General features: G+C 46.6%; 1 protein-coding gene across 1 annotated transcript in view; it reads left to right on the top strand.

Moving 5' to 3' along the window:
* lmtk2 (lemur tyrosine kinase 2) overlaps nt 1-13,023 on the top strand; it is a 164,917-nt gene that overhangs the window by 72,312 nt on the left and 79,582 nt on the right. Inside the window, exons 5-6 of the mRNA XM_060840569.1 lie at nt 6,615-6,733; nt 9,562-9,649. Coding sequence (XP_060696552.1) covers nt 6,615-6,733; nt 9,562-9,649 — 207 coding nt within the window. The remainder of the gene's footprint in view (nt 1-6,614; nt 6,734-9,561; nt 9,650-13,023) is intronic.

Raw genomic sequence — 13,023 nt, 5'->3', positions numbered from 1 at the left:
CTCTCGCTCTCTGTCTCTCGCTCGCGCTTTCGCTCGCGCTCTCTGTCTCGCGCTCGCGCTCTCTGTCTCGCGCTCGCGCTCTCTGTCTCGCGCTCTCTGTCTCGCGCTCGCGCTCTCTGTCTCGCGCTCGCGCGCTCTGTCTCTCGCTCGCGCTCTCTCTCTCGCTCTCTCTGTCTCGCTCGCGCTCTCTGTCTCGCTCGCGCTCTCTGTCTCGCTCGCGCTCTCTGTCTCGCTCGCGCTCTCTGTCTCTCGCTCGCGCTCTCGCTCGCGCTTTCTCTCTCGCTCGCGCTCTCTCTCTCGCTCGCGCTTTCTCTCTCTCGCTCGCGCTCTGTCTCTCGCTCGCGCTCTCTGTCTCTCGCTCGCGCGCTCTGTCTCGCTCGCGCGCTCTGTCTCGCTCGCGCGCTCTGTCTCGCTCGCGCGCTCTGTCTCGCTCGCGCGCTCTGTCTCTCGCTCGCGCGCTCTGTCTCGCTCTCTCTGTCTCGCTCGCGCGCTCTGTCTCGCTCGCGCGATCTGTCTCTCGCTCGCGCGCTCTGTCTCGCTCTCTCTGTCTCGCTCGCGCTCTCTGTCTCGCTCGCGCTCTCTGTCTCGCTCTCTCTCTCGCTCGCGCTCTCTGTCTCTCGCTCGCGCTCTCTGTCTCTCGCTCGCGCTCTCTGTCTCGCTCGCGCGCTCTCTGTCTCGCTCGCGCGCTCTCTGTCTCGCTGCTCTCTCTCTCGCTCGCGCGCTCTCTCTCTCGCTCGCGCGCTCTCTCTCTCGCTTTCTCTCTCGCTCGCGCTCTCTGTCTCTCGCTCGCGCGCTCTCTCTCTCGCTTTCTCTCTCGCTCGCGCTTTCTCTCTCGCTCGCGCTCTCTGTCTCGCGCTCTCTCTCTCGCGCTCTCTGTCTCTCTCTCGCGCTCTCTGTCTCTCTCTCGCGCTCTCTGTCTCTCTCTCGCGCTCTCTGTCTCTCTCTCGCGCTCTCTGTCTCTCTCTCGCGCTCTCTGTCTCTCTCTCGCGCTCTCTGTCTCTCTCGCGCTCTCTGTCTCTCTCGCGCTCTCTGTCTCTCTCGCGCTCTCTGTCTCTCTCGCGCGCTCTCTGTCTCTCTCGCGCGCTCTCTGTCGCTCGCGCGCTCTCTGTCGCTCGCGCGCTCTCTGTCGCTCGCGCTCTCTGTCTCGCTCGCGCGCTCTGTCTCGCTCGCGCGCTCTGTCTCGCTCGCGCGCTCTGTCTCGCTCGCGCGCTCTGTCTCGCTCGCGCGCTCTCGCGCGCTCTGTCTCTCGCTCGCGCTCTCGCTCGCGCTTTCTCTCTCGCTCGCGCTCTCTGTCTCTCGCTCGCGCTTTCTCTCTCGCTCGCGCTCTCTGTCTCTCGCTCGCGCTCTCTGTCTCTCGCTCGCGCTCTCTGTCTCTCGCTCGCGCTTTCTGTCTCTCGCTCGCGCGCTCTGTCTCTCGCTCGCGCGCTCTGTCTCGCTCGCGCTCTCTGTCTCGCTCGCGCTCTCTGTCTCGCTCGCGCTCTCTGTCTCGCTCGCGCTCTCTGTCTCTCGCTCGCGCTCTCGCTCGCGCTTTCTCTCTCGCTCGCGCTTTCTCTCTCGCTCGCGCTTTCTCTCTCTCGCTCGCGCTCTGTCTCTCGCTCGCGCTCTCTGTCTCTCGCTCGCGCGCTCTGTCTCGCTCGCGCGCTCTGTCTCGCTCGCGCGCTCTGTCTCGCTCGCGCGCTCTGTCTCGCTCGCGCGCTCTGTCTCGCTCGCGCGCTCTGTCTCTCGCTCGCGCGCTCTGTCTCGCTCTCTCTGTCTCGCTCGCGCGCTCTGTCTCGCTCGCGCGATCTGTCTCTCGCTCGCGCGCTCTGTCTCGCTCTCTCTGTCTCGCTCGCGCTCTCTGTCTCGCTCGCGCTCTCTGTCTCGCTCTCTCTCTCTGTCTCTCGCTCGCGCTCTCTGTCTCGCTCGCGCGCTCTCTGTCTCGCTCGCGCGCTCTCTGTCTCGCTGCTCTCTCTCTCGCTCGCGCGCTCTCTCTCTCGCTCGCGCGCTCTCTCTCTCGCTTTCTCTCTCGCTCGCGCTCTCTGTCTCTCGCTCGCGCGCTCTCTCTCTCGCTTTCTCTCTCGCTCGCGCTTTCTCTCTCGCTCGCGCTCTCTGTCTCGCGCTCTCTCTCTCGCGCTCTCTGTCTCTCTCTCGCGCTCTCTGTCTCTCTCTCGCGCTCTCTGTCTCTCTCTCGCGCTCTCTGTCTCTCTCTCGCGCTCTCTGTCTCTCTCTCGCGCTCTCTGTCTCTCTCGCGCTCTCTGTCTCTCTCGCGCTCTCTGTCTCTCTCGCGCTCTCTGTCTCTCTCGCGCGCTCTCTGTCTCTCTCGCGCGCTCTCTGTCTCTCTCGCGCGCTCTCTGTCTCTCTCGCGCGCTCTCTGTCTCTCTCGCGCGCTCTCTGTCTCTCTCGCGCGCTCTCTGTCTCTCTCGCGCGCTCTCTGTCGCTCGCGCGCTCTCTGTCGCTCGCGCGCTCTCTGTCGCTCGCGCGCTCTCTCTCGCTCGCGCTCTCTGTCTCGCTCGCGCGCTCTGTCTCGCTCGCGCGCTCTGTCTCGCTCGCGCGCTCTCGCGCGCTCTGTCTCTCGCTCGCGCTCTCGCTCGCGCTTTCTCTCTCGCTCGCGCTCTCTGTCTCTCGCTCGCGCTTTCTCTCTCGCTCGCGCTCTCTGTCTCTCGCTCGCGCTCTCTGTCTCTCGCTCGCGCTTTCTGTCTCTCGCTCGCGCGCTCTGTCTCTCGCTCGCGCGCTCTGTCTCTCGCTCGCGCGCTCTGTCTCTCGCTCGCGCGCTCTGTCTCTCGCTCGCGCGCTCTGTCTCTCGCTCGCGCGCTCTGTCTCTCGCTCGCGCTCTCTCTCTCGCTCTCTCTGTCTCGCTCGCGCTCTCTGTCTCGCTCGCGCTCTCTGTCTCGCTCGCGCTCTCTGTCTCGCTCGCGCTCTCTGTCTCGCTCGCGCTCTCTGTCTCTCGCTCGCGCTCTCGCTCGCGCTTTCTCGCTCGCGCTTTCTCTCTCGCTCGCGCTCTCTGTCTCTCGCTCGCGCTCTCGCTCGCGCTCTCTGTCTCGCGCTCGCGCTCTCTGTCTCGCGCTCGCGCTCTCTGTCTCGCGCTCGCGCTCTCTGTCTCGCGCTCGCGCGCTCTGTCTCTCGCTCGCGCTCTGTCTCTCGCTCTCTCTGTCTCGCTCGCGCTCTCTGTCTCGCTCGCGCTCTCTGTCTCGCTCGCGCTCTCTGTCTCGCTCGCGCTCTCTGTCTCTCGCTCGCGCTCTCGCTCGCGCTTTCTCTCTCGCTCGCGCTTTCTCTCTCGCTCGCGCTTTCTCTCTCTCGCTCGCGCTCTCTGTCTCTCGCTCGCGCTCTCTGTCTCTCGCTCGCGCTCTCTGTCTCTCGCTCGCGCGCTCTGTCTCGCTCGCGCGCTCTGTCTCTCGCTCGCGCTCTCTGTCTCTCGCTCGCGCGCTCTGTCTCGCTCGCGCGCTCTGTCTCGCTCGCGCGCTCTGTCTCGCTCGCGCGCTCTGTCTCTCGCTCGCGCGCTCTGTCTCGCTCGCGCGCTCTGTCTCTCGCTCGCGCTCTCTGTCTCGCTCGCGCTCTCTGTCTCGCTCGCGCTCTCTGTCTCTCGCTCGCGCGCTCTCTCTCTCGCTCGCGCGCTCTCTCTCTCGCTCGCGCGCTCTCTCTCTCGCTCGCGCGCTCTCTCTCTCGCTCGCGCGCTCTCTCTCTCGCTTTCTCTCTCGCTCGCGCTTTCTCTCGCGCTCGCGCTCTCTGCCTCGCGCTCGCGCTCTCTGCCTCGCGCTCGCGCGCTCTGCCTCGCGCTCGCGCGCTCTGCCTCGCGCTCGCGCGCTCTGCCTCGCGCTCGCGCGCTCTGCCTCGCGCTCGCGCGCTCTGCCTCGCGCTCGCGCGCTCTGTCTCACGCTCGCGCGCTGTCTCTCGCTCGCGCTCTGTCTCTCGCGCTCTCTCTCTCTCGCTCGCGCTCTCTCTCTCTCTCGCACTCTCTCTCTCGCGCTCTCGCTCGCGCTCTCTCTCTCTCGCGCGCTCGCGCGTTCTCTCTCTCTCTCTCTCTCTCGCGCTCGCTCCCCCTCGCGCTCGCTCCCTCGCGCTCTCTCGCGCACCTTCTCAAAGAACTCAATAATGTTTGTGAGGCACGACCTATCCTTCTCAAAACCATGTTAACTATCTCCAATCTACATATTCCTTTTGACATGATTATAAATCCTATCTCTTATAACCCTTTCCAACACTTTACTCATAACCAAAGTAAGGCTCATAGGGCTATAAGTTCCAAGGTTATCTCTACTCCTCTTCTTGAACAAGGTAACAACATTTGCTATCATCCAGACTTGCACTATTTCTGTAGACAATGGCTTTACATAAAGATCAAAGCCAAAGGCTTGGCAGTGTCCTCCCTCACTTCCCAGAGAATCCCAGGATAAATCCCATCAGGCCCCGTGGACTTATCTATTTGTACACTTTCCAGGATTGATAGCACCTCCTCCTTGAGCACCTCAATCCCATCTAGTCTAGTAGCCTGGATCTCAGTATTCCTCTCAACCACATTCTTTTTCTAGTGTGAATGCTGATGAAAAGTATTCATTTAGCGCTTCCCCTCTTTTTTTCTCTGACTCCACATACAACTTCCCACTGCTGTCCTTGATTGGCCCTAATCTTACTCTAGTCGTACTTTTATTCCTGATACACTTATAGAAATTCTTAGGGTTTTCCTTGATCCTATCCACCAACGGCTTCTCATGTCCCCACCTGGCTTTTCTTAGCTGTCTCTTTTAGGTCTTCCCTGGCTAACTTATAACACTCAAGCACCCTAACTGAGCCTTCATGTCTCATCCTAACATAAGCCTCCTCCTTCCTGTTGACAAGACATTCAACTTCCACACTTTACTTCCCTGCCTGACAGGTACATACTTTATCAAGGGCCCACAGTAGCTGGTCCTTAAATAAGCTCCATATTTCAATTGTGTCCATCCCCTGCAATTTCCTTCCTCATCATATGCATCCTAAGTCTTGCCTAATCACATCATAATTGTCTTTCCCCCAGCTATAACTCTTGCCCTCTGGTATATAACTATCCTTTTCCATCACTAAAATGAACGTAATAGAATTGTGGTCGCTATCACCAAAGTGCTCACCTACCTCCAAATCTCTCACCTGACTGGGTTCATTACCCAGTACCAAATCTAATGTGGCCTTGCCCCTTGTTGGCTGTCCACATACTGTGTCGGGAAACCCTCCTACACATATTGGACAAAAACTGACCCATCTAAAGTACTTGAAGTATAGTATGCCCAGTCAATATTTGGAAAGTTAAAGTCCCCCATAACAACTGCCCTGTTACACTTGTTCCTATCGAGGATCACCCTTGTAATCCAATCACTACATCTTTGGAACTATTTGGAGGCCTGTAGAAAACTCCCAACAGGGTAACCTCTCATTTCCTGATTCTAACCTTAGCCCAAACTACCTCAGTGGTTGAGACCTGAACTGCAACTTTAATACTTTTCTGGAATAACAATGCCACATCACCCCCTCTTTAACCGTTTTCTGTATTCTTACTGAAACATCTAAACCCCAGAACCTGCAATAACCATTCCTGTCCCCGCTCTACCTATGTCTCTGAAATGGCCACAACATTGAAATCCCAGGTACCAACTCATGCTGCAAGTTAACCCACCTTTTGAAAGCATAAAAGTCAAAACAAAGTATAGGCTTGCACTTGCCATATGCAGCATAAACTAATCCTTTTTTGAATTAAAAACACAATATGCTTGCTTTGTACCATTTTAGTTTGTTTGATTTTTATAATCTTGAGTTAATTGGCTTTACATAAATGTAACACAATATGACTGTGGTTTAAATTAAATGCTGTGAGTTCAGGCATGTGAAATATTTTTAAGTGTTATTTTGCTTAGGCATTTTGCAGCCTTTGGGACTCATCAATGAGTTCTACACTTTCAGGTCATTTCAGTTTTTTTTCCCCCACCTGTTGTTATTTTTTTTGAATGGTAACTGATTCTACTTTTTGTTTCTAGAACTATCTTTTGTGTATTCTATTACCATTTATTTTTGCTATCATGCCTTTTGTCATTTAATGTCGTCCACCTTCCACCCAATCACAGAAACTTCTGCTTTTCTCTTCCTACTGACCATTCCCTTTTACTCCTTCCATCTCGCTAATCGGCATGTTTTACACCTTCTATTTAAAACCTGTTGTGTACCTAACTTGTTCTAATGAAAGGTCGTTGATTAGCTTATGTCTCCCTCCTCAGATGCTGTCAGATCTGCTGAGTCTTTTTAGCAATTTGATTTAATTTCTCAATTTTAGCATTTGCATTTTTTAGTTTTTGTTTTGGGTTGTCATGGGGTAATTTTTTTTGATTGTCATATAAGATAACATTTTTACTTGGAAACTTTGTCCCACTCTGTCACTGCATTCCAGATTTACACCTATTTCCTGTTGTTGTCCTTTACCAAAGGTGAAGGCTTAGCCATCCAATCTTTGTGATATGGCCTTGGCAAAGAAATGTACTAACATCCTTTGTTACCTGCTGCAATGACCTTGTCCTTTTTCCACATTCGGTGTAATTGAGTGTATGTAGGAAATGAGTAACTTCCTGTTTCAGAGAATTGAAGTATATAAAGTACTTTCCTACATATTTTTGAAGGTTCTTCTTGGGGACATCTACGAAGACTCCAGTTTAGTCAGGGTGATTATTAAAGAACTGAAAGCAAATGCAAGCTCCGCAGAACATCATCGATTCCTTAAGACCGGACAGGCTTACAGGTTTGTTGTATTCACCTTTTATATATTGTGTCAAGTTCATGCAGAATTGGGCAGGTATCTAAAGGAATAGGGAAAGGTAGTTAAGTTGGAAAACTTGTTGAATATTAGAAAAAACGCACAGAGCTGTGTGCTTTTCAGTTTCTTTTATTCCAATAAAATTAAAGCTTAGCAGTTTTCTGTACAACTTAAAGGAGAGACTTTTAAATTGTGCAAGGAGGCTTAATTAGAAGGAAGGAGACTGAAGACCTTAATGTTCTGATGCTGTTAGACTGTAGATAATAGCTTAAATTAAAATTATTCACTTGAATTAAAGTTTGCTTTTATAGATGAATTCCTTTTCAGAATGAATGAGCTGGGAATCCTTTGTCCTGCTTTTGTTTTATAATAAGAAATTTATCCCATAGTAAAATGTTGCTGGGCAAATGTGGAAATTAAGGCCAACATGTGGAAATTAAGGCCACTTAAACTTGACTTCTGCCTCCTTTAGTTGAGTCATTTATCAAGAATGATGAATGTATGACTTCTGTGTACTTGCTAAAGCAATTTTAATTCATTCGGCAGATGTAAGATTTTGCCATCCTTGTTTTTGAAGCTTCCATTTTACAAATACAAGTCATAACCCCTTTGATGAAACTGATTGATTTTGTACCTTCAAGCAAAGCAATAGACCACGTGTCTGTGTTGCAATGAACCTTTTGTTCTTATATTGTTGTTCTTCTTGGATTCGTTGTTAAATGATTGCATATGTTTACTGCAATAAAGTGTACTAATTTGGCTCTGTTAAACAGTTTCTGTATTGCACAATGAGAGTTCCTATTAGACATAGTGGAATATTTCAAAGTATTTAATAAACAGAATTATGCATTCACGATACAGTTATAAGAAAATACCTGGTTCCTTATTAATTCCTTTAAGTCTTTGAACATACAAATTTGTAGACCATACCAAACAACATTAAAGTGAGTACCATGCAATCTGATTCATGCTGTGCAATTATTATTTTGTCATCTTTACTCATCACTTCTTCTGAATCCAGATGCTCTTGCTCGCCAGTAAACATGGTCTCCTCCAATTTCTGTCATATAGCATTTGCGCCATTAATACTGCCAGAAAGGAATGCTTTCCAAGCAGTTTTTGGCAGCTTCTAACATTTGTTATAGCACTGTGTCTCAACCTGAAGTCCGTCTAAATGCAATACTTTGGTGCAAACTAAAACATAAATGTCAGCACAAATGGGGGAGATTCCCAAATAGAATTTCTGCAGTTCTTCCAACAATCTACTGAATTCCATTAAGTGCTTTTCTATGGCACTATGTTTACTCTTTCTGAATTTATCAAAATCTGACAATGCCTCATGAACAATTCTTAAAAAATGTTGCATCTCATCCTGTTCTTGTATGCTAGTGAAAAAGCCATGTTAATACCTTCTTTCTCCTTTAGTAAAGAAGTAATACAAGTCTATGTGGTAATTTCATTCTTTCATTGGTCATACGTTTGCATTCAGAAAACAGATTGGCACTGATATTTCAGATTTTAAATAAACCATCTCTGATGCTTTTTCCAAATCACTGACTGCAGTAATACTTAATTTTCAATCTTTGACTTGAAAACCGCTAACTATTCTCTGCTACCCTCGTTAAACAGAGGTTAAAGGTTAACTATAGTGTGTCCAGGCATATGCTTTCCTAGTCAGTTATTCTAACTCTCACATCTCAGAACTCTCTGATTACTTGTTCTCCATTTATGTATACACCCAGTCAAGTTCTCACCCAACCATTCCTTTAATTAACATTCTTCACTAGTCCATAATTACATTTAGTCTCAGACGACTTTGCCAGACTATACCAGATGGTAACATGCTGCACCTATATGTTAAAAATCCCTTCCCTGATTTATTGATAATGACATCAGGTTCCTTTTATGTCTGCCTACACTTTCTGACCTCTTATCATTTCAGAAATACTTTGCACATGTGTACTTCCTACCAAAGTGAATAACCTCACATTTTCCCACATTATATTCTGTCTCCCATGTTCTTGCCCACTTACTAAGTCTATGCAACTCATGTTGAAGTTGCTTTGCATCTTCCTCACAACACACATTACTACCAAGCTTTGTGTCTTCTACAGAATTGGAAAAATTGCATCTGATTCTCACATCCACATCGTTGAAATATATTGTGAATAACTGGGACCCCACTACTGATACTTCGAGTACCCCACTAGCCTCAGTCTAGCAATGCAAGATTCACTACTTTCTTTTTGGTCTGTTAGCCAATCCTTAATCCATGCTGGTATCTTACTTCCTCAGTTGTGCTTCAACTTTATTTATCAGCCTCCAGTCGGGGTCAATATCAGAGACCTTCACAAACTGAGTTTATTACGCCCTCCTGCTCTGTTTTATCAATTCTGCTAATAAAATCCTCAGATGAATTTCGATCATTATTACTCAACTGTCCATTTTTCACAATATTCATAATATATTCTAACATTTTTCTGTACTGCTGATGTAGGACCTACAGGTCTGTAGTCCCCACCCCACCCTCTTCCTAAATAGTAAGGTGATATTTGTTGCCTTCAATCAAGGAACCATCCAAGAATTTACAAAATTTTGAAAGATGATCACCAACACATCCAGTATCTCAATAACTATTTCTTTCAGCATTCTAGAATGTTTTGTGACATTGTAGTTGTACAAAAATGATGCTGGAATTTTGTTGACATAGTAGACAATCAAAATACTGTAAGGTATGTGAAGTGTAAATTATCAGAATTGTTTTGCCTCCAACAACTTTGCTTGCAAGTTTTAATTATTATATCTAATTACAGGGTTTTGCAGCACCCAAATGTGCTTCACTGCTTGGGACAATGTGTGGATGCTGTCCCTTACCTGTTGGTATTTGAATTTTGTCAGCTGGTAAGTAAATAACCAGCTGTTGATACATTTTTACTTTTTTTATCTTATTTTCTGCAAAACAGTTTCCATTGCTTTTATCCCTTCTACTGGATTGATTTTTTTTCCCCTTCAAATCTGTATTAGATAGTAGCTTAAGAAAGCTACATGCAGAACAGGGCACAGTACTAGTTAGAACAGGCTTTCAACTGGATGTTTTAAGGTTGTAGCTGCATACCTCCCATTCCTTAATGTTGATCAAACCTGTCCTTGCAACAGCTGGTCAGAGACAGGGCTTGGTGGATGTTTCCAGTTATGAAATCCGACATTGCAAGTCACAACCAGAATTTTTCTGACCTGACTCAATGTAAATATTCCCATTGGGAAGAGATATATTAAGCATTTTCCTAATCAACCAATGAGAAATGCTTTGCATTGATGATACTTTCAGCTCAATGTTTTTTGTTTAGATACATGGACTTCGTTGAATAACTTGCATTTATTAAATACTTAAATATTATCAAACTATGTGCATTGCAGATTATTTCTGATTAAGAACTATTATTACTTTTGCATGTTCATAATATAGAAAGTTGTGTATGCTAGAGAATTGGCTTTTTGTTGAAAAATCAGATAAGCTCATAACCTAGAAGAAAGAGTTTGAGTGATTTTCTGAATGTATTTTAATCCTCATTTGAAATTACGACTGTATGTAAGCTTTCGCTTTTAATGTTTTCCACGAATAAATTAAAAGAATGTTTAAGTTATAAATTGTGCCAGAACTGTGAAGAATCTGTTAATGTAGAAATGTGAAGGCAATTGTGGGTGTTTTTATGATTCATAGGATGAATGTGAAAATTATCTAAATATAAAGCTAAATGTCAAAGGAAGTTCAGGTGCAGAAAATGCATGCTGATAAGTCATTGTGCATTTTTTCATTTGTAATCAGCTACTTTGTGAGTGAACGTTACTTTCCAATTGCTATAACAGTTGTTAAGAGTGATCTTACTTTCAACGAATAGAACTTGGGGATCACCTGACATTGTTTGCATATACTGTATACAATATGTGAGAAATTATCATCTTGTCAACTTTTACATGGTATTGAAAATATTGTTTTTGAGTTAACATTTTCTAAAAGGTGATTTTTAAATTATCCTTGGGTGGAATTTTGTCCATTTTAATTTTTATATTGTTTCTTGTATCTTCGTGGGTACTTTTGGCTTTAGTGCTCCTTTGTTCTCACTAACTCATTTAGGAAATGCAGTCACATAGAAACAATATTCTTTGTTTTATGTTGAAGTGTAGGATATGTGAATTTGCACAGAAGCAGAATTAGAAAAATTCACCTTTTAATACTAATAATTATCAATCTTCCACTAAACTTAACATTGCAGTGTAGAAAGAAACTATTGATTTCCTGGACATCACAGTAACTGAATTGGCAAAGGCAACAGGCACAAGTTAACACTTTTTCTTTTCTCCAAATAACTGGTACACTGACACACGCAAAAAGCCATCCCCTAACTGCAACTTCTGTAGATTGACTGTAACTTCACCAATGTGTTTCTCCCTTTATACAGACCAGGTTGGAACGTTTTGTTAGCTTCAGCATAGTAGTGAGAGACGAGACATAGTTTAACAGCTGCAGCGTCAGGTTTCTGCTGATTTAGGGAAGGGGAATCACAGGAAGTTATCAGGTTGATTCATTTGTGATTTAAAAAGTCTATTTCCTGTAAAAAGGAATTAACTGAGAAGCAAAGGAATAAGTGAAAGTCAAGGGCAATAAATGAAGTAATCTGATAAAAATAATGTAAGTAAGCAAGTCAGTAGATTAAGGGAAGTAGGATAAAGTTAGCATAAGCACACCACGTCAGGTAGCATCCAAGGAGCAGGAGAGTTGATGTTTTGGGCATAAGCCCTTTATCTGAAATGTCAACTCTTTTATTTCTTGGATACTGCCTGATCTACTGTGCTTTTCCAATGCCACACTTTTCAACTCTGATCCCCAGTATCTGCAGGCCTCACTTTCTCCTAAAGTTATCATAAGGGAAGTGAGTGTAAGACTAAGACATGGTCGCAGATGGGAAGTTAGGGACCCTACCAGAGTCCTAGATGGCCATTTGTTCAGGAAGTGCTCCCAACTGCAGAAAGTTGAGCTCTGAGTTTTGGAGCTTAACCAACGACTAGAGATGCTGAGGCACATTTACGAGTCTGAGTGTCATGTGGATAGCAGGTTCACGGTTGTCTAAACACAGCTCAAAAGCCTGGAGGAAGGATGGGAATGAGTAGCTGCTGGGCAGTTCAAGTGAAACAGGCAGGTATTGCAGCAAACACTGGGCTCATTTTCAAAACTCTTCTATTTTGCATATTCGTGAGAGTGCTGGATCTTCAGGTCCATGTTTGTGGCACTGCAAGCAACCTGATTGTATAGGAGGAGAGGAAAGAGAGATGAAGAGTATTAGTGATAGAGGAATTGTTAGTGGAGCATATAGGTGTTTCTGTAACTATCAGGTGACTTGAGGATGTAAGTTGCTTTGCTGGTCCCAGGGTCTAGGATATCAATGAACAGCTGTCAGGCATTCTTCTGGGGTATGGTGAACATCCATAGGTAATGGTCCATATTGGTACCAATGACTTACATGGGGAAGGGGTTGTGGTGCTACAATTAGAATTTGGGAAACTAATTAGCAAGCAGGACTTCAAGTGTAATAATCTCTGGGTTACTGAAAGGAAGAGTAGACTATTCAGCTCCTCGAATCTTCTACCATTCAGTGAGGTCATGGTTGATCTGTTGCCTGACTCCATATACCTGCCTTTGGCCCATATCCCTCAATGGCTTCGCTTAACAAAACTTTTATCTACGTCAGATTTAATGTTAACAATTGAGCCAGCACCCATGTCATTTGTAGATTAGAGTTGCAAATATCTACCACGCTTTTTGTGTGTAGAACATTTCTCCTGAATGATCTGGCTCCAATTCTCAGATTATGTCCCCTAGTTCTAGAATTCCCAATCAGTGGAAATAATTCCATTTTTTTCTGTTGATATTTTGAAGACTTCTATCAGATCACCCCTTAACCTTCTAAATTTTTGAGAAAACGGGCCTCATTGGTCTAGTCTCTCCTTTATAACTTAATCGCTGAAATCCAAATATCATTCTTGTACTCCCTGGAAGGCCAATCTGTTCATCTCCAGGTGTTGTGCCCAGTTTGGCTCGTAGTATTCTAAGTGGGATGTAACTAGGGTTTTGTACAACTGCAGCATAACGATATCCTTATACTCCAGCCCCCTAGATATAAGGACCAGCATTCCATTAGTTTTCTTGATTGTTATCTGTGCCTGTTCGTAACATTTTAAAGGTCTATGCACCAAAACACCCAAGTCTCTCTGGATGT

The sequence above is a fragment of the Hemiscyllium ocellatum genome, chromosome 20, assembly GCF_020745735.1.
Source record: "Hemiscyllium ocellatum isolate sHemOce1 chromosome 20, sHemOce1.pat.X.cur, whole genome shotgun sequence".
Lineage (NCBI taxonomy): Eukaryota > Metazoa > Chordata > Chondrichthyes > Orectolobiformes > Hemiscylliidae > Hemiscyllium > Hemiscyllium ocellatum.
Note: the sequence above shows the minus strand (reverse complement) of the source record. Positions and strands in the feature narration are given on the sequence as shown.